At 44.2% G+C, this 22,472-nt stretch overlaps 1 protein-coding gene across 5 annotated transcripts in view; it reads right to left on the bottom strand.

Moving 5' to 3' along the window:
• Positions 1–22,472, bottom strand: part of SLC9A8 (solute carrier family 9 member A8) — a 117,682-nt gene that overhangs the window by 21,044 nt on the left and 74,166 nt on the right. For all 5 annotated transcript variants that reach the window (XM_061631330.1, XM_061631331.1, XM_061631332.1 and 2 more), the window contains 5 exons: positions 18,894–18,995; positions 14,866–14,900; positions 13,301–13,444; positions 10,690–10,828; positions 7,528–7,633 (listed from right to left, as the gene is read on the bottom strand). In XM_061631330.1, coding sequence (XP_061487314.1) covers positions 7,528–7,633; positions 10,690–10,828; positions 13,301–13,444; positions 14,866–14,900; positions 18,894–18,995 — 526 coding nt within the window. The remainder of the gene's footprint in view (positions 1–7,527; positions 7,634–10,689; positions 10,829–13,300; positions 13,445–14,865; positions 14,901–18,893; positions 18,996–22,472) is intronic.

Below are 22,472 nucleotides of genomic sequence, written 5' to 3' on the forward strand. Positions count from 1 at the left end.
GAAGAATATAAAGATCAAATAAGGAACAGATTTGTGGCTTTAAACTTAGTTGACAGAGAACCAGAAGAACTATGTGGTGAAGTCAGAGACATTATCAGGAAATAATGCAAAAAGACAATACCTCTAGGTAAAAAGGGAGAAAGACCTCAATGGATGACTGAAGAAACTCTCAAAATGGTTAAAGAGAGTAAAGCAAAAGCAAGATAGAAAGACGGTTAGAACCCTAAATGCAACTATACAGCGACTGGTATGTAGGGACAAAGAGAACTATTACAATAGTTATTGTATAGAAAGAGGACAACAAAAAGGGTAGATAGAACAAGAGCCCTATTCCAAAAGAATAGAGAAATTAAAGGGAAATTTAAACCAAGAGTAGGGATGTTGAATAATCAACAGGGGAGTATAATGACTGACCAAGATAAAATAAAGGAAAGATGGAAGCAATACACTGAAGAACTTATAGAAGAGATGCAAGAATAACAGATTCATTAACGGAGGAACCATATGATGAAGAACCAGAAATTTTAGAATGTGAGGTGAAAGCTGCTCTTAAAATACTTGGAAGAAACAAATCACCAGGAACAGGTGGCATACCAATAGAGCTGCTACTGAGACTGAATCTGTCCAAAGTTTGACAAACAATTGTCAACAAACATGGAAAACTGAACAATGGCCCACAGACTGGAAGCGTTCAATATACATCCCAATTCCAAAGAAAGGGGATCCCAGGGGATGCTGTAATTATCAAACTACTGTCTTAATATCCCATGCTCAAGATTCTACAACAAAGGCTCTTACCATATATGGAGCAAGAAATGCCAGATGTCCAAGCTGGATTTAGAAAGCGAAGAGGCACCAGAGATTATATCGCAAACATACGTTGGATAATGGAACAGACCAAGGAATTTCAGAAGGAAATCACTGTGTACTTTATAGATTACAGCAAAGCCTTTGACGGTGTAGATCATGAAAAACTATGGAATGCTTTAAAAGAAATGGGGGTGCCACAGCATCTGATTGACCTGATGCGCAACCTATACTCTGCACAAGAGGCTACTGTAAGGACAGAATATGGAGAAATTGATTGGTTCCCAATCGGAAAGGGTGTGAGACAGGGGTGTATTTTATCACCCTATTTGTTTAACCTATATGCAGAACATATCATACGGAAAGTGGGATTGGACTAAGATGAAGGAGGTGTGAAAACTGGAGGGAGAAATATCAATAATTTAAGATATACAGGCAATACCATACTCTTAGCAGAAACCAGTAATGATTTGAAATGAATGCTGATGAAAGTTAAAGAGGAAAGCACAAAAGCAGGACTACAGCTCAACGTCAAGAAGACTAAAGTAATGACAACAGAATATTTATGTGACTTTAAAATTGACAACGAGGACATTGAACTTGTCAATGATTATCAATACCTTGGCACAGTCATTAACCAAAATGGAGACAATAATCAAGAAATCAGAAGAAGGCTAGGACTGGGGAGGGCAGCTATGAGAGAACTAGAAAAGGTCCTCAAATGTAAAGATGTATCACTATACACATGAGGGTGAGGCCAACACCATTTTGTCTGTAAGGTTATACTACATTCCAAATTAGCTGTGAATAGTTGTTTTCTCTCTTAATGAGAGAATTAGAAAAGATCCTCAAATGCAAAGATGTATCACTGAACACTAAAGTCAGGATCATTCAGACCATGGTATTCCCAATCTGTTTGTATGGATGTGAAAGTTGGACAGTGAAAAAAGTGGATAAGAGAAAAAGACAAATAATTGTGTTTTAGAACAAATTAAACCAGAACTGTCACTAGAAGCTAAAATAATGAAACTGAGGTTATCATAGTTTGGACACAGAACGAGAAGACAAGATTCACTAGAAAAGACAATAATGCTGGGAAAAACAGAAGGGAGTAGAAAAAGAGGAAGGCCAAACAAGAGATGGATTGATTCCATAAAGGAAGCCACAGACCTGAACTTACAAGATCTGAACAGGGTGGTTTATGACAGATGCTATTGGAGGTCGCTGATTCATAGGGCCGCCATAAGTCATAATCAACTTGAAGGCACATAACAACAACAATATTTAAAAGAAAATGTATTTAATATTTACTGCATAACTTGTGATCTATCAAACTAAATGAATCCCACCAGCCATGCATTGTGATTCAGCGAGTGAACTCTTTCAAGCTTCCACAGTAGCAGCTTGAGCTGATGAATTTTTTTTTTTTTTAAATAGACTGAAAAGTGGGTTGCTTCTTCAACTTACTGTGGGAACATTAGCTAAGGCCATGGAGGCTAACTCGTGGTGCCAGCGGAATCCAGTGCAAGGATTCCTACTAGTGCAACAGAACTTCCAGCCTCTCCTCCTCCTTTGCACCATGCACTCTGTTCCCACATCCACTCCTGAGAGGCAGGAGAAACCCCAGAATAGTGGAGGGGGGCAGGGAGGGAATTGTTCCATTGGGCAAACAGATATGCTTGTGCTGACAGAATCATCTCCTTAGTGCTATGCTGAACACAACCCATGGTTCTCTGGCATGTTTTCTATTGTTTCTATTGTGGTCTTGGACGCCATCTGAAAGGACACCAAAGATCCTGGACAATGGTTTAAAAACCAATACTCTAAGCCCACTGGTTCAAAGTCTCTATGTATCCTATTCACAGAGCTGGAGGAAGGGGACTGAGATGTTTTCTGCTGCTGAAATGACAGTGTGTAGCACACTAGTGGCTGGTGGTTCCATGTCAGTTGGGCACAGGAATCCGCTCCAGGTTTTAGTCCAAATTTTTAAGGAGCTGTCCAAGGTACTGAAGCCCCTTGTGTAGTATCAGTGAAAGTGAGATCACGCTTGACATGCCACCAAATTCCACTTGGCCAGAATATGCCAGGTGCTGTAGAAATTCATTCAGATGTACAAGTTCTTCCACAAAGGCAATGAAAAACTTTGTATGTGACACTATGCCAGGACTGAACTAAAGACACAGGAAAAGGGGAAGCAGTCGTGCCTCTGCAGTATTAGAACACAGATAGTGATCTGATAGTAGCTGACAGGCTCAGTAAACCTCAAAGTTGCCGTAATCCCATGGCTGATTTTTTTAAAAATGCTCAGTTATATAATAACTCGATGTGTCTAATGTAATTCCTAACATTCCATCAAGTATTTATTAAATCACTGAATGGCTCCAAATGTCTAATTATTAATAGTTCTACAGCTTCCCAGATTTCATCGGGGACGCGCTGCTATAAAAGGGTCAACACTGGATTCTCGGGGTTGTTTCAGGACTGGGGAAGAGCGTTAAAATCCGCTCTAATTTGTGTGTGCAAATACACAAGTGTTGCCATCCTTAGTGGAATGGAGGTGGCTGTCAAAAAAGCTTCTTTCTGTGGAAGTCTGCCTGGATGCAAATTATCAGTTGCAAAGTGTTAGATTCTTTGTGCGGCTGTTATCAGATTTCATCATATCTCTCAAGAAATCATAAAGGAACAACCAGAAAGGGAGGGAATAAGATGCCCTGTTACATGTAAGACAGAATGGATTTCAAGCTCTGAAGTTTGCAATTAGTGAGAGGCATGTTTCCATAGAACATAAATGTATTTGTGGCAAATCAAGTGGAAATTCTCTTAAGTATCCACAGAAAGAATGTGGGAGAAAGTTTCAAATCCTAAGTATTATTATTATTATTATTATTATTATTATTATTACTACTACTATTATTTAATTTCTGTGTCGCCTATCTGGCCAATGGCCACTCTAGGCGACGTACATGTAAACAGTTAAAACACAATATGATAAAATACAATAATACAATATAAAAACGATACAGCAGCAACAATAGCACTAATGCAGGGTAAGAGGCATTTCAGTCATAACAATTAACCCTCCCCGGAGATCCCAAAGGCCTGTTGAAAGAGCCAGGTCTTTAAGGCTTTACGGAATACATTTAGGGAAGAGGCGTGCTGTAGGTCTTGTGGGAAGGAGTTCCAGAGAGTGGGGGCCGCCACTGAGAATGCCCTCTCTCTAGTTCCCGCCAATCTGGCTGTTTTTGTTGGCGGGATTGAGAGAAGGCCCTGTATGGCTGATCGAGTCGGGCGGCATAATTGGTGGCGTTGAAGGCGCTCCTTTAGATAAACTGGGCCGAGACCGTATAGGGATTTAAAGGTTAATACCAACACCTTGAATTGGGCCCGGAAAACAACTGGAAGCCAGTGTAGATCGAACAACACTGGTGTGATGTGATCCCGGCGGCGACTATCCGTAAGTAGTCGAGCCGCCACATTTTGTATAAGTTGTAGTTTCCGGGTCGTTTTCAAGGGTAACCCCACGTAGAGCGCATTACAGTAATCCAAACGAGAGGTGACCAGGGCATGTACTACCGGTGGGAGCTGATGGACAGGAAGGTAAGGTTGCAGTCTTGGTAAGAGGTGTAGTTGATACCAGGCTGCCCGGCTCACTGCCAAAATCTGAGCCTCCATGGACAGCCTAGAATCAAGTACAACCCCAAGGCTGCGGACCTGGTCCTTCAGAGGTAGACTCACCCCACTGAACTTCAGGTCAACATCTCCCAGTCTTCTCTTGTCCCCCACGAGTAGCACCTCGGTTTTATCGGGGTTCAACTTCAGCTTGTTCCTTCCCATCCATCCACTCACAGATTCCAGGCACTTGGACAAGGTCTCCACAGCCAACTCTGGTGAAGATTTAAACGAGAGATAGAGCTGAGTGTCATCCGCATATTGGTGACACTGCAGCCCAAATCTCCTAATGATTGTCCCTAGCGGCTTCATATAAATGTTAAATAGCATGGGAGAGAGGATAGAACCCTGTGGCACACCACAATTGAGAGGCCAAGGGTCTGAAGCCTCCTCCCCCAATGCTACCTGTTGGTACCTATCGGAGAGAAAGGAGCGGAGCCACTGTAATACAGTGTCTCCAATTCCCAATCCCTCCAGGCGATGTAAAAGGATACTGTGGTCAACAGTATCAAAAGCCGCTGAGAGATCGAGGAGGACAAGAAAGGTGAATTCTCCCCTATCTAATGCCCTCCTCATATCATCTACCAGAGCGACCAAGGCTGTTTCAGTTCCGTGACCAGTCCTGAAACCCGATTGGTATGGATCCAAGTAATCCGTTTCATCCAAGTGTGTCGACAACTGGTTGGCCACCACTCGCTCAATGACCTTGCCCAAGAATGGTAAGTTCGAAACTGGGCGAAAGTTATTGAAAACTTGGGGATCCAAGGAGGACTTCTTCAAGATGGGCTTTACAATTGCCTCCTTGAAGGTTGATGGCATCACACCCTCTCTCAAGGATGCGTTTACCACCGCTTTAATCCCGTTGCCCAGTTTCTCTCTGCAGCTCATAAGGAGCCATGATGGGCAAGGATCAGTTAGGCAAGTGGTAGGCTTCACAGTCGAGAGCACCTTGTCCACATCCTCAGAAGGGAGAAGCTGAAACCGATCCCAACTTACCGGTATGCAACTGGCCAACTCTGGTTCATCCACTGTATCCACGGCGCATGGGATCGAGCTCCGTAAGTGTTCGATTTTATCAGCGAAGTGCTTTGCTAATATGTCACAGGAGGCCTTTGACTGTTCCAAGGGTTCCTGGGCAACTGGACCGACCAGGCTTCGAACCACCTGGAACAGCCTCCTGGGACAGCACTCCGCAGACGCAATAGAGGCAGCAAAGAAAGCCTTCTTTCCTGCCTTTATTGCCACTTGGTAGGCGGCTACTGCTAAGTGCTAAGTGCTGAAACCATCACTATTTGATTGTAATCTTTCACCCTTCTAAAGTGATTATAATAAATGTAAATAGGCTTATATCAAGCCACATCATCCCAGAGGCTTTAGATAAATGGTCAGAGCTGTATTTGTGTTCCTTACTAGTCAACACACTTATTTTTCATTATAGTAAAACATGCATTTCCTTCCATCTGTTAATGGAATATCTTTTGGAGGGGGTATAATTAGTGGTAAAAACAGGATATTAGGTTCCAGTATTCCATTATATTGGACTCTGAAAACAGGATTTGGGTTCCTAAAGTAGCCCTGTTGGTGCTAAAGTAGCATTAGCATTAGTACTAAAATCGCACTGGTTAAATTTGCCGCACTGGCAAAAAATGTTAGATTTAACTATGAATCAGGCTTCGATCTTTCAGTATCAAATATTCAATCCTTCTCTTCTTTTCCTTCTATAAAGATGAATTCCATTGAGAACAGATGCTTGATTTTACTATCTGAACTTAAAGTTAATATGACACATAGGTCTTATTCAAATGTCCTTTTCCTACCCAGAATGTATGGTCTGAGTATCCACTCCACATTGTTCCCCCTCCCTGGGCAAAAGTATCTCAATGCAACAGCAGGTTTATATTATCTGAGATCTCGCTAAACCCGCCATTCATCCCCTCTCTTTCAAACCGAGACTAGCTAATTAGTCAACAGAGACTGCTCCATTAAGGAAAATGGGGCAGTAGTGTAGTGGCAAATTCGGAAGTGCAGGGTCCCTTCGTGATAGTCATGCCACACCCCTTCACAGCTACACCCGCTTTCCCACTTTCCCTTCTCTCTTGCGCTCCACGTCATCTCCGAGTCCACACTCCACTACATCAGACGTCCCTAGGAGCCAATCAGCATGAAAGGGGAGGCTGTGTGTTAGCTACTGAGAAGAGTCTTCTCAGTGGCTGACTCACCTCCTTTCACTCTGATTGGCTCCAATCAGCATGAAAGGACAAGAACTCTTCTCAATTGATAACACGCTCCCCTTTCAAAATGATTGGCTCATACATAGGGACCCTGCTTCCAAAAAAAGTAAGGGGTCTGTGACTCTCCCCCTGCAACCCTGGATGACTACCCCCAATTGCCCTACCAACCTCAGTCTACCCTCAGCCAGCTCCCACCTGCCTGCCTTCTTGCCTACAACCAATGCAAGGGTAGCACTGCCTGTCAGCTTCTTCCTCCCTCACTGTTAGTGTTGCCCTTGTAGTGCCCAGCAGGGAGAAGGACAACAAAAAACCAGAATTAGCTGACTCTGCCCGTCATTGGTTCAGGCTCCACCTACTCCCAGCCTTCTGCCTTCCCAGTCCCGGTGGGCATCAGCCACTACTGGTTCAAGGGCACAAATAAACCTGGCATTGCTTTGGGTTAGATATTACTTTCGACCCTAGGACACTGGGGAAGGACAAAGTCTTGCACTGACCCAAAACTGTGCATTGGCCCCATTGTGGATCTCCCCCTCAAAACATCAGCCCAAGCTACTACCTGAAGTACTGTAACACCTTTTTTGTTTGGATGCAACAAAGCAGAGGCAATATCTAATCTTGGGGAGTAGAATTAATCCTCTCTCCTTATAAGATACCAAAGACTTTGGAGCGCAAACGTGAGTGCCCACGGGTGTTTCAGCCCTCACAGAGAGTTGTGGAGAAGAAATACACCAAAGAAGCAGAAAGTTCTGACAAATCCCAACAGACTGCAAATCTTTCTGACAGTCTCAGTGGCTTTGGGCTTATTTGTTTTCCAACTTACCTGAGAGAGAAATACCTTCTGCAAGTCCATAGGGAAGATAAGCAAAGATGATCATCATGCCAAACTCCAGGGAAGGAGTTTTCCGTAAATCAATATGCTTCAGCACGTTAATATCAAATAGTTAAGCAAAATACAAAGAAGGGAGCAGAAAATTCAGATAATTAGAAAAACGGTTATTTGTCACTGGAGCAGGACAAGAGGGCATGGAAGTCCCATGTTGAACCAATGTCTGTGAGCCATAGACACAGCAGCATTCTGCTCAGAGCAGAGTTCTTGTATTCTTCTCTACATACTGCATAGCATACAGAGGCACGCAATGTGATGCCCTCTAGATATTACTGTCCAACTCCCATCACAACATGGCCAATGATGAAGGATCATGGGAGTTGTAGTCCACAACCATCTGGAACGCACCACATTGGCTACCTCTGACTAAGGTGGCAGTCATCCAGGGTTGCATGGGGTCACAGTCCCTTTACTTTTTTGGGAAGCAGGGTCCCAGCCACATCCCCAAGTACGAGACAATCATCATGAAAGGGGCGTGTTAGCCGCTGAGAAGAGCTTTGGTCCTTTTATGCTGATTGGAGCCAATCAAAGTGAAAGGTGGTGATTCAGCCACTGAGAAGACTCTTCTCAGTAGCTAACACACAGCCTCCCCTTTCATGCTGATTGGCTCCTAGGGATGTCTGTTGTAGTGGAGTGTGGACTCAAGAGATGATATGGAGAGCAAGGGAGAGGAGAGAAAGTGGAAAGGGGGCGTGTCTGTGAGGGGGCGCAGCTGTGACTATCATGATGGAACCCTGCACTTCCGAATTTGCCACTACAGTATTGCCCCTGACAGTTTCAGGTGGAACAACAGACACTGTGTTCCTGCCATGTATGGATGCTCTAAGGAAGAAATTAGCTAAGAAGCAGGACAGGTTTAGTCTGCATATAAAGGCCTGCACAACAGGCTAGGCTGAATCCTGGCTTAGCGACATTGCACTAATGTCCAGGCTCCTGGAGAGGAGCTTGCAGCCACTTTGCTCCTCTCCCAGACCATTTTTGCTATCATGGTGGGCTGAGCTAAGCCAAGCTTTGACGTACTGCGTTGTCCAAACTGGGACTTGTGGACAAGCTCCATCCCCCTTCTCACTAACCATGAGCTGTAAACAAGAAGTTGCACCTTAATTTCAATGGGTCTATTCGGAGTATGGCTTAGCAGGCTATCACCCTATATTTTTAACCTTGCACAGTGCTCTGGAATCAATTGGATGAAGGGTAGTATAAAAACGGTGGAAAGATTGAAAGAAAGAACGAACAAAAGAAAGTCTGTGACGTAGAAATATCTGTTCTTCACAAACAATATAAGCATTATTATCCTAACAAATAATATGTTGCCTTTGCCTTAATGAATTATAATGCTCCAGAGCAAAGGTAGAACCTTTGAAAGGGAAGAATTTAATAGAAGGGACACTGAGCTGCTCACCTCCTTCAATGATTAACCAGCAATAATCAAAAGATGAAAGGTTATTTTACAAAGGTTTAATTTTATAAACAACCTGATTCAGTGCTTGCATTAGGAATGAAGTGAAAAAGATTCACTGGCTAATAGCATGTGTTTTTTAATTGCTTTTTAAAAATGTGTTTTTAAATTTGTATATTTGTTTTTAATGTTTTTAATTGTTGTAAACTGCCCAGAGAGCTTCGGCTATGGGGCGGTATACAAATGCAATAAATATATAAATACATAAATAAATAAAATAATATTGTGGTTTTCTTTTTTAAAAAACATAACTATTTCTTTATTCATTTATTTGTATAAAAATACTCCGCCTTTACACGTGTAATGCACTATTCTGAAACTGGCAGCTTATTTGCCATTTTTTCTCCAGAAATCTTTTGAAACTGCTCAGCGACTTTGAATTACATGCCACCTGCACTTTCTGACTTTGTAAGATGAAGTCAGTTTGTCAAGCACCATTACAAATGGCTGCTTATGCAAGATTATGTCAGCAGAAAGGAGACACAAACTCTGTAACTCGAGCTACAGCCCTAGCGGATGGGCTCATCAAATGTGTAAAGACAAATCAGGAGAATCAGTTTTACATAAATCCATACTGAATGAGAATCAGATCCAACCAGCTGAACATACTTTTTTGACTGCTGAACATACTTTTTTGATTTTGATGCTGCCCTGGGCTCCTGCTGGGAGGAAGGGCAGGATATAAATCAAATAATAAATAAATTGTATCCAATGTTCTATAAGCAGAAGACACAATGAATCTTTCCCTTCCCCTCTGCTCCCCCCCAGTCCCCTGGACACCCAAAAAGCCTCTCCAGAGGGTCAGGGGGAGACATTAAACATTGTGAGCTGAGTTAGACGAGGCTGACATGGAAGGGAAGGAATTGCCCTAAATTAGGCAGAAGAATCTTACACTAGTGGAGCAATTTTGGGTGATGCTCCTCTCTAGCTGCAGCCTTTTACAATATTTGGTAAGTCCTGCTGAACTCTGGAGAGCTTTTCCCAGAGCACTGTGGGCTGCAGGAGAGACGGCGTCCTGCTTGCCAGCTTCCCATGGGCATCTGGTTGGCCACTTGTGAGAACAGGATGCTGGACCAGGTGGACCTTTGGCCTGATCTAGCAGGGCTCTTCTTATATTCTGGGGAGGGGAAGATCTGTTGTGTGAGCTTCCCTTCTGCTGGCACAACCCTTGGTACAATATGCCAATTTCAGCATTCAGCTCTAAGCCCACCCACCCAAGATGGATAGGTGGGGGAATTCTTAATTTGTTTATTGGGTGTTTTATACATATAAAAACTGGAGCATATGCTAACAAAAGAACCCATTACTGAAAATGGAATTAATGCATTAGGACTACAGCAAACAATTAGCATATTTTACAACCATTAGCATGTACAATGAGTGATTATACGGTAGCTTATGCCTTAATGAGACCTGTGTACAAATGCAGTGGCTTCATGCAAGGAATTGTTGCCCATCAGCACTGCCGCAATTAAAAACAAAACAGAGAAGAGGAAATTTAAAGCCAACAAAAGGGCGTTCTGTTTTTTTTTAAAAAAAGATAATATCTCTACAAAACATGATTGAGGGCCGTTATTAAAATGGAAAAGCAAACTCGTTTATGCATCTGCATGACTTTACCTAAAAGCAAAGGATATTAATGCAGAAATAAGGCCAGTCAGAGTCCCCAGTGCTGCAGAACCAAAGAACATCTTCAGAAAGTAACCCAGGGCTTGCAGAAAGGTTTGCCATCCACTTACATCTGACGTATGTTCTCTTGTCAAACCTTCTGCTGTGCTGGGAACAATTTTTTTAAAACAACAACCAAGAAGGTTACACATTTGAACCTTAGAACTTGTAAGCACCACACAATTAAAAAAACAAAACCAACAACCTCTATTTCTTTGTCAAAACTGCTCTTAAAATGCTTTTACTGTGAAAGAACAAGTGGAATGTCAAAAGATATAAGCATTGGTGCAATCCCCCTCAAGGTTAAACACAACTCTGCTAAATATATATATATATATGCTTGGAAATCTAGCCTCGCTTTTGTGCTGCTCTTAGCAATGGTACAAAATAAGCCAGGAAGCAGCAAAAAAAAAAAAATGAAATCCTTCCATCAGCAAAGAGATGGTGCACTTTTATGAGTGCACCAGCAAAGAAAGGGGGCAGGGGAGAGAGAGGTACAATGTTGGAATAGTTCCTGCCTCCTTGGAAAATATATCTGCACAAAAACAAGGTGCTCTTTCCTGTGATCATCAAGGATTGTGAGAATATGGAAGGGAAAAAGTGCCCTCTACTTACACAAGGACAGCTAAGTGAGAAGGTACCTAGAATACAGTAGGGCCCCACTTTTCGGCACCCTGCTTGTCGGCATTCCAATACGGCGCAAGCCCATCCTCTGCCCCCTTCTTCTCCTCCCCTGGGAGCAGTGGCGTGATCAGCTGTAGGGCCGCAATCAGCTGTAGCACACGATCAGCTGTAGCGCGGGGAGCTTCAGGGGCCAAGCGCTGTCAGCTGGAGCATGGCGGCTGGAGCTCCCCGCGCTACAGCTGATCATGTGCTACAGCTGATCGCGCGCTACAGCTGATCTATCAGCTGTAGTATGGGGAGCTCCAGCCACCACATTCCCTGACAATGCTTGGCCCCTGAAGCTCCCCGCGCTACAGCTGATCGCGTCGGCGCAGCAGCAGGCTTCGCTCGCTCTCTCTCTTTCTGGATGGGCTATGTTCCACTTTTTGGCAATTTTTGCTTTTCGGCGAGGGTCTGGAACCTAACCTGCCATATGAGTGGGGCCCTACTGTAAATAAAAATTGGAAGGGTGGGGTCTTCGGAAAGAGGAGCAAAGTTTCAGACCACAATCACAAGTACACTTGGGGAACATCTATGCAGAGCTTTTCTTTAGGGTCTGATGTGCTCATTTACTGCATCAAACTAATCAGTGGAATATAGCTATTCTATGAGTTTAGGAACAGACAGATCCCCTTTAGCAGAGGAGATCTCACTTGGTTATAATAACCAGAGCTGTGTTCAGTTTAAATCAGATGAATTTTGCAACCTGTAGAAATTATGGAAGTTGACCAAATTCACATATATTTGCTTATTTTTCATCATGTATTCTGCTAATTGTGAAAAGGAAACGGACTGCCTTCAGGTTGATTGCAACTCATGGCAACCCTATGAATAGGGTTTTCCTGGTAAGCAGTATTCAGAGGTGGTTTACCATTGCCTTCCTCTGAGGCTGAGAGGCAGTGACTGGCCCAAGGTCACCCAGTGAGCTTCATGGCTGTGTGGGGATTTGAACCCTGGTCTCCTAGGTCATAGTCCAACACTCTAAGTGCTACACCACACTGGCTCTGCTAATTGTAATGGCGAGCAAAAAGTTATGCAAGTCACTAAAGCCCTGGCTCTGACCCCAGAAATCCAGTTCAGGCTCCTTCTCACAATCTTTGGAGACTATGGGTGCTAAGCTGCATTACTTTCACACAGATTCTTAAGGGCTAGAAACTTTAAACACACACACACACACACACACACAGAGAGAGAGAGAGAGAGAGAGAGAGAGAGAGAGAGAGAGCTAAGATTCTCAGAATGCTGAATACAAATATCTGACCTTATGCAGTGTCCTTATAAATATTTTGTGTTTTTGTGGATCATCTTGAGAAATGGCACTTCAGCATATTAAGAGGAACTGGCAGCGCAACACAATAGGGCTATTTCTAATGTTATTTGGAGGCAAAACATGTCTGACAGCAGTGTACAGTTCGCAAGAAGCTGCAGCCAGAAATCACAGATGCCCAAGAAGCATCGCTGCACATTATGGACATTTCTCAGCCTTATGCTTTGTGTTTTTAAAAAAGGGTAAAGCACCTCTTCCACCAAGGGTGGGAAACCTCAGGATGCTCCCCAGGCTACACCCTTCAGCAGCTCAGCTTTGCGCCCTCCTGGTGTGTTTTTGCCTGGCTTTAATATTTCCTTGAACCCTTGATCATGCCTCTTAGTTGCCTGGATGGAGAATAGAGAGGGGTGTGCGACTACGTGTAGAAACCAGCCTACTGTGCAAAGGTAAAATTCACATTAATTTCTCTGCCTACTTTTGCCTCTGGCCATGCCCACCACTGGCATGTGGCCCACAGATGGTTGCCCAGAAGGGGATGTGACCCTTGGGATGAAAAGGGTTCTCCACTCCTGCCTTGGACAGGTCTGTGTCCAAATGAAAGCAGCAATTAAAATGCTGCGGGGCTTTTTTGACTATACGGATGTACTTACTTTGTCAAGACAATTGAGACTGCATCATTGAGAATACTTTCCCCAAAGACCAACATGTTAAGCACAGGATCCACGTTAAGAGCATTAAAGATAGCAATAGTAGCTACTGGGTCGACAGCAGAGATCAGGGAACCAAAAGCAAAGCTGTACAAAAACAAAATAAACACATCAGCATCCTTTTTGAACAATTAAATGCTATTGTGCACATGATAGTGAGCATCGCTGAACAATCCTAAGATGCATGAATAGATTTCTTTTTTAAAAAAAATCTGTTTTAATAGGAGTGACTTTTCATATAGGAAGCCAGTTGTTACCAAGACTAAGGCTGCTATCCAATATGCACTTACCTGGGAGTAAGTCCTAGCTTACTTCTGAGTAGACATATATTGGATTGCAGCCTAAGTGATCATTCCCTTTTTAAAGACTCCTTTTCATCAATTTGTTAAGTGAGATAAACTGTTACCAGAACAATTTTTTTGTGGATGCCTTTGCACTGAGTTTTACCACATTACTAATTCAGAACGAAGATTATAAACATACTACATGCAATAAATCTAACTTTAAGTGTTAAAGGAAAGGTTAAGAAAGAAGAAGCTGGAAAACTGCTACCCAGCAACTGGCCAAATCTGAGTGTAAACCAGTAGACATCTCACCAATTTAATTAATTTGAAAAATGATTTAGATCTGCTTTTAGCTTGCATATTGTTTCAGATTTCTCAGCAAAAGCATAACTGTTGCACTTCTGTTTTTTGCAAGCATGCATGTTTTTGAACAAATTTCCCTTGTATTTAGCAGTGGGTGTTGGTGCCCATTGGGACTGTACGGTGGAAAGCAGGGAGACCAACAGTTGGTGGAGCTTGAACCAATGATAGGCAGAGCCAACTAATTCTAGTTTTGTCCCCATCCTCCTCCCTGCTGCGTTCTACGAGGGCAACACTGAAACTAAGGAGGAAGAAATTCATGGACAGTCCTAGCCCTTGTTTGGCTGTAGTAACAAGGCAGGCATGTGGGAGTTGGATGAGGGTAGACTGTGGTTGGTGGGGCAATGCCCCATTTGCCCTAATGGAACAGTATTCACTGCTATTTAGCTGTCCACCCCAAATAAACACTAGTCACAGTGTGCAATTGTTACACTTGCCACTTCTCTTTAGACATAAAGCGTCACTATTAAGCCATCAAAAATAGCTTTCTCACAACCATCTAACAAGCCAACAGGTTACAATTAATAGAGAATGAAGCAGTGCAGATGGGACTAGGGTGACTTCTTAACCACAGTTAATAGTCTGGAAACACTCTACAGAATGTTCTCTTTCTCCACATCTCCTGTCCTCCATGGTACAAATGTCCACATTAACCCTAGTTAAGCATTACATAATCACGGAATTGGCTGTGTTAGAAGTAGCCAGGTACCCAGTAACAAGGATCTGTTAACCACCTTCAAATAAGAACCAATTATGTCATCAAGAGGTATCAATCAGAAATGCAGTCACTGCACTCTGTGCAGCATTTTGGAGAATCTTTTGGACGAACAACATATAATTAAACAGATTTTGCAAAAAGCTTACCTGTCAGTCATGTTGAGTTTATAAATTACATCAGCCTAGAAGAAAATGAGAAAAACAGAAAAGTCTTTAAAAATAATAGTTTTTTTAAAAAAACCTGTATTCTCATTCTACAAAAGAGACATGTAGTCCAGCAACATCTGGGGAGCCACAGGTTCCCCATTCCTGCATTAGAGGCTACTAACTAATGTTATTTTAACCCTTAGAGGACCCCTAGAAGACTGCATGGCAGTGGTGGGAAGGCCCAGATGCAAGAAGTGGATGTGATTCAAGAAGTGGATGTGGTCAGAGGCAAGAGTGGGTGGAGCAAGAGATGTGACAAAAGTGAACAATGCAAGAGCCAGAGGTTTCTATACACACAGAGAGACTACAGACAGAGCCCTCCATCTAGGCAAGCAAGAGGCATTATCACTATTGAAGTACAGTAGGGCCCCGCTTTATAGCGATTCGCTAATACAATGGTCTCAGTTAGATGCAATTAGACTAAAGCCCCACTCATACGGTGCTTGTTCCGCTTTTACGGTGGTTTTCGGGCATCGTGCACCATTCTGTTCAATGGGTTCTGCTTTACAGCAGTTTTCGCTTTATAGCGGCGGTCTGGAACATAACCCGCTGTATGAGTAGGGCCCTACTGTACACATTCCAGCCAAGCAGAAACACTTGATGTAGGCACAGGGAGGGGGCAGTGAGAGGTATGGCCTGCAGAGGGCGGCAGATACAGAGGCCTACAGGGAATTGTTTAGCCACCAGGCCTGAGGTTCCCCATGCCTGCCCTAGAGTAATTAACAGCACATTGTGTAAAATAAGGTAAGCAGCAGACTGCTTTACATCGGTGTCACACCATGAGAGAAAGAGACACTGGTTCACCTAGAAGCACCTGGAGAATAAGGTGGCCAACAGATGTTTTACTGAGGTGAATCAGAAGACCAAATAAAGATTGCCGGTGGGAAACAAAGGCCTGATCACCTGCTGACTGCAAGGAAGGAAAAATTACAGGATGCCAAAAGTGTGTGGTGTGTGGGCACATTTAGAACCAAACTAAACGAGATGTAAGAGATCTATGATTAGATCTGGTGTTTCCTTCTAAAAAAAAGCAGGCACGGGGTGAAGGTGCAGGATATGTGGATCACAGCACGAGGGTAGGGGGTTTGAGCCTTTTACCTATATAGTTTTTCTGAACTAAATCCCCTCTCCTGAAGCTGCTATTCGTCTCATAGGGGAACATGCCTGGGTAAATGCAAGATTTAAATGCAGTATTGCAGTGGTTCCAAAATCTTTTTCCCCAATGGACCACTTGAAAATTGCTGAGGGTCTTGGTGCACGACTTAATGGTCCCCCCCTTGCAATTGTAATGAGCGGTGTTAGATACTGCATGACTTTTAATTGTACTTTTATTACTTCTTTTATTTCTTATATTCAGGCGCAGCTCCAGCAGTTGGCCAAGTGGGGCATGGGTCTGAGGACTGCTGGGGCTTAGAAGGACCCTGGGAGGGTAGATCTCCCACTCTGTGATCCACACCAGTGTTGGGTTGTGGGGTGTGATTTGCAGTGCTTGTCAACTCCGTACCCCAGGCCGCAAATCACACCCTGCAACCCTACGCCTGCACGGATTGTGGAGCTCCACACTCCCAGACAATACCTCCCGATGCAGATGGTGTGGGCTTAAATAGGCCTAGACACCTAGTCTCCCATGTTGCCATGTCAGCGTGTGTGAAGATGTGCGCACGCAGTGCACTAGCACACTAATGTGACAATGCAGGAAACAGGGCAGCTGGGCTTACTCAAGCCTGCACCAGCTACATGGGGGAGTCCCTGAGGGCCCCCTTATGCCTAGCACCTGCCCTACTTATATTGTATTTTATTGTATTACATTCTGAATTCCATAGAAATCAAATTGTAATACAATATAAGAAATGCAAAAGATCCCCAGTAAAATACATATTGCCACTGTTAAAAAAACCTATATTATCATGATGAAAGTTCTTAATTCTTAATTAAAGTTAATTAAAGTTCTTAATTAAAGTTCCGATTAACTCACTGACCATCTGAATGGTCAACAAGATTCCTATGGGAAGCCCTCAAGCAAGACCTGAGTACAAGAATACTCTCCCCTCCTGTGGTTTCCAGCAACTGCTATTCAGAAGCATACTGCCTCCGACCATGGAGGCAGAGCATAGCCATCACAGCAGAGCTTGGAAAAGTTACTTTTTTGAACTACAACTCCCATCAGCCCCAGCCAGCATGGCCACTGGATTGGGCTGATGGGGGTTGTAGTTCAAAAAAGTAACTTTTCCAAGCTCTGCATCACAGCTAGCAGCCACTGATAGCCAAAGCTCCATGAATTTGTCTATTAAAGTCATCCAAGTTTTTATTTTTTACTGCTGCCCTTCCTTTTCTCTTTCTGCTCAGTGAATCACGGTGCCTTTTTAGTCAACCTAAGTTTTTCATAAATCAAGCAAATAAATGTTGCAGCCATACGCAAAATGCACACAGGTCTCAAGATACTACATGGAACATTAAGCACAAACACTGCAACCTTACATTCCAGCCAGCGCTGGATCCCCACAGACCAAAGGTAACCAACATGGTGCCCTCCAGAGAGCTTTGGACTCCAGCTCCCATCATTCCTGGCCATTGGCCATACTTGCTGAGGCTGGTGAGAGCTGGAGGTCCACAACATCTGGAGGATACCACATTGGGTACCCTTGCCATAGATGCTGAATGCTGCTGCCTTTTTACCACATTATAGACTTACATATGACATTATTACAATGACTGGTTTTAATTAATGTGTAAAATGTGAGTGTATGTTGCAGCTGTATTTTGTACATTGCCCTGCATGGCTAAATGTCAGAAAGGCTATTGTGGTGGTGGTGGTGGTGGTGGTGATGATGATGATTTGCGAACAAAAAAGTAAATAAATAAGCCGTCAAAGAACACAATGTGAAAGTGGTATGAGAAGGTGGCCTACAATGGCTTCCTTGTAAAGACAACTGAGCACACTTCTGTAAGGTCTGCCTTTCTGCTCTGTGTACAATGGCCCTCTGGGATAGCATAGTCTTGGGCAGGGTTGAATGAACCATTATGCTAGGTAAGAATTCAGTCTCTGCTGTCATGTAATTAATTAGGAGAGAGTTCCCCAGTGCAAACTCTCTGCCTTCTCCTCCTTGCACTGGGATTTATTACAATTCTCTGTAGCTCAGAATATAGTAGCTGCTATTGCATCACAAGACAGAGGAACAGTAGAATTCAACGGGTCCATTCCGAGTATGACTTGCACTGGATATTACCCGCTGTTATTTTCTCATGTAAAATCCCAACAACATGGTCAGAATGAAAAGCAGAGTATCTGTAATATGGAAGGGGTAAGATGTTGAGCGTATTTCTGAAAGCCCAGAAAAGAGGGAATATGGGATTGGTATGTTTTGGGATTGTTTTTCCCCCTCTGGAGGAAATGAAAGGGAAATATTCTAATATGCAATAGAATAATTCTAAAATTTGCTGAGATGTGTATGTGAATGTGTGTGTATATTCCAAAAATAAATATATTTCTAAATAGAGATTCCTCAGCACTTTTGGCTATTTCTCCCTTGTCGTCATTGTCGTCTTCCTGTTGATAGGTACAGGTCTCTTGTTACTGAATCCCCCATGTCTTTCTGCCTGGCCCTACTCCAAGGTCAAGATTACCAAGCACACTATGATCCAGATAAGATGCAACAGTCAGTCTAAAAGGGAATGTGGAATTCTGAGGGTTGGTTCTGACATTCCGCTGCCCTAGTTGATAAAAAACAGCCAAAGACACAGGCCTCCAGACTGTCATGATGCCCTGATACTATATTGAAACAAATCCTTTAAGGAGGTTTGTCAGTTGTGTGTGAGAGACTCACGTCTGCCAGCCTTTCGAGTTCCACAAGGTTTGGTGTCTTCAGCCATTTCTCCCCACACCCCTGCATGTGTTTTAAAGAACCCAGCCCCCATAGCAGCCCGGTATTTCACACCACACCAAGCCCCATGCACGCAGGTACTCTCACCTGACCCAAAAAGTAAATTCCTCCGCCGACAATGAACGCTGAAATTGCTGTCCCAATCACAGAAAACAGGGTGATGGAGCCAATGTTCTGAAAGAAGTTCCCCTAAAAACAGGTGGAGGTGGTGGGGGAAACCAACAACAGTAAGATTTAATCTGAGTCAGGAATCATCAGGGCTCAGTTCCAGGACCTGGATGCTCAGCCCCAAAACTAGTCTTCAGTGCCAGGTTTCGGCCTCTGAACACCTGCAGTCATAATAAAGAACAACGTATTGGAGAAGTGCAAAATGTGTTTGCCCACCAGTAAGTAAACATAGCTCTGCCATGCACAGCTAGGATTAACAGACAGGGCTTGCAGATCCAGGGGCGTTGACCTTTAGGCAGGTTGAGACCTAGACCCTTGTTTTTTTAGGAATTAATCGCTCAGTGTAGACTTTTCTTCATTCTCTCAGAGCAAAAGCAGAACCAAATGCATTCACCACCTTTTGGGTTTTCAAGCTGCAGGGTCACTTATTTACCCCACCGCAGTGAGAGCAGTCTGTGTGCACAAAAAAGGATTTGCTTCAGTGACGGTGATATGGATGACTGAAGGGTGAAACAGATAATTACCACCCACCCTGTCCAACACACCACCAGGGTAGCTGATATGGAGAGATGCAATCTCAGCAGCTCCCTTCCTCAGATCAGTACTGATTGGGGCTCAAATAATTAAATGCGAGTGTGGTGGTGGGGCTGAGACAGATGAACCAAGACCAGATGCTCTCTTTCCCCCATGCCAGGGGTGGAGAACCCTCCAGATGTTACTGGACTACAACTCCCATCATTCCTGACGATTGGCCATGCTTGTTGGGGCTGATGGGATTTGGAGTCCAGCAATAGCTGGAGGGCTAGAGCAGCCTTTCCCAAACAGTGTGCCTCCAGATGTTGTTGGACCACAAGTACCATCTTTCCTGACCATTGACAATGCTAGCTGAGGCTGATGGGAGTTGTGGTCCAACAACATCTGGAGGCACACTGGTTGGGAAAGGCTGGTCTAGAGGTTTCCCACCCCTGCCCTCCTTCCACCCTTTCCAAGAACTCATTGGTATTGCAAGAGGCTTTGACTCTCCAGCCATGACAACTGCCTCAGATGTGGGGCAGCCTTTTGTGGTGCTCAGTTTTCTGGACTGGGCCCGCTGTGCTGAGTGCGATTTTGTAGTAAGCCAAAAGTATTCATACTTTCCCTTGGATTAAACAGGAAAATAATTTTTAAAAGGATAAAAATGATGCATGGACCAAACCAAGCAAGATACACGAGGAAAGTTTATTTCTCCCTGTCTTAGAAGGAAGTTGCAGCCCCCTTTGCTTTGATCTGAGGTTTAACAATGGTGTGTTATATAGTCTAAAATCTTATGCCCTATAAATTTTATGTTCCAGTTACACGTAGCATTTGGCTCTAGAAGGAGTTTCAGTCAATCTCATTCCACAGACCTTGTTTTATTGCCATTAATTAAAAATAGATTAAACTAATCCATTTCCGGGTGTGCTCATGAAGGATCTAGTCCTTGTTTAGCTCACTTTGACTATAAAGATTTGCCACAGAGTGACTCCACAAGCTTGGGACAATATTAATAATGGAATTAAAAGTTCACATGGATTTAAGTGAAAAGCGCATGCACACACATCATTCCCCCACACGTCTCCTCTAGAAAATCAATCTGTTTGGTTTTTTAATTTATTCTTACAGTGATTCTTCTCATACAAGATTTGATTAGGTTTTGAACTTGGAGACAGAAAATGTGGCATTAAGATTCTTTAAAAAAAAAACACAACCGTTTTGACCAATGGTCAGGGATGATGGGAGCTGGAATTCAACAGCATCTGGAGGGCACCATGCTTGAGAAGACTGATCTTCTTAATTTTCTTCTTAATGGTCCATCTCTCCTTTCTAGGAATCAGCTTTAACACTTTAACCCTTCCCTTTCCAAGCAGCATTATCTTTATATATGTTTTTTTTCCCCACCCCAGCCCACCCTTAAATTGAAGCAGTGGGGCAATTATGATCAGAAGTGTAGTAAGGAGGGGAAAGAGCACTTAAGCATAGAAGTATTCCGAACATTCCCTCCACCCTATGGTCCAGGTAAAAATCACACACACACACACACACACACACACACACAAACACACACACCAACATTTGGGGCTGGGAAAGGAGAATCGCCCACCTGGCTTCAGAATATTATTTGGATTCCAGAACTCTGGAAGGAGAGTTGCAGTGGACCGGGTGGCTCCGAAATGTCCTCTCCCCCTGAATAGAACTCAGACTGCACCATGGTATACGCCACGGTTGCGGGGTCTGAGACAGGAGGTGAGACGACTTGAGCGCCGGTGGCGGAAGTCTCGCACTGAAGACGATCGGACACGGGTTAGAGCAGCAATAGCTGCCTACCAGGTGACAACAAAGGCAGCAAGGAGAGATTTTTTTGCTGCCTCTATTGTGTCGGCAGAGTGTTGTGATGAGGCCTCTGCTCCCATTCTTGAGGCCATGTGTCCACCAGGTTTCCGTTATGCACAGCAGCCGAGGGTGGGTAGGCGGGGAGGGGGTGTGGCAGTCATCTATCGAGAGTCATTGGTTTTTGCCAGACTCCCTCTCCATAGGACTCAATGTGTTGACTGCATGTACTGGAGGTTGGGCTCGAAGGGCAGTTTAGGGATCCTGCTAGCGTACCGCCCACCCCGCTGCACAGCAGACTCCCTGGCCGAGGTGCTGGAGGTGGTCTCGGCTGTACGGGCGTTATCCCCAGAATTGTTAGTGCTGGGTGACTTCAACGTGCATGCCAAGTCCACTCTCATTGGAGCCCCTCGGGATTTCCTGGAAACCATGGCTTCCTGGGAACTGCACCTTAGTAATAGGGGGCCTACCCATGTAGCCGGTCATGCTCTCGACCTTGTGTTTGTCCTGGAAGAGGAGAGAAGTGCTCTGAAGTTGGGAATGGTTTATTCCACTCCTGTGTCATGGTCAGATCACTATCTGGTAAACTTAGACTTCTCAATGCCGCACCCCCTCCGCAGGGGTGAAGGACCTATTAGAATGGTCCGCCCCAGGCGCCTGATGGATCCAAAAGGATTCCTAACTTGGGGAATTGCGCTTGGGGAATTGGAACCTGCTGAAGGCCGCCCGGTCGAAACCCTGGTGAGGGAGTGGAATGATGGGATCACCGGGGCATTAGACCAGGTGGCTCCGAAACGTCCTCTCCCCCTGAATAGAACTCAGTTAGCACCGTGGTATACACCACGGTTGCGTTCGCTGAGACAGGACGTGAGACGACTAGAACGCCGGTGGCGGAAATCCCGCTCCGAAGATGTCCGGACACAAGTTAGAGTAGCAGTAGCTGCCTACCAAGTGGCAATAAGGGCAGGAAAGAAGGCTTTCTTTGCTGCCTCTATTGCGTCTGCGGAGTGCTGTCTCAGGAGGCTGTTCCAGGTGGTCCGAAGCCTGGTCGGTCCAGTTGCTCAGGAACCCTTGGAACAGTCAAAGGCCTCCTGTGACATATTGGCAAAGCACTTCGCCGATAAAATTGAACACTTACGGAGCTCGATCCCG

Source organism: Rhineura floridana, chromosome 6 (genome assembly GCF_030035675.1).
Source record: "Rhineura floridana isolate rRhiFlo1 chromosome 6, rRhiFlo1.hap2, whole genome shotgun sequence".
In the NCBI taxonomy this organism is placed as follows: domain Eukaryota; kingdom Metazoa; phylum Chordata; class Lepidosauria; order Squamata; family Rhineuridae; genus Rhineura; species Rhineura floridana.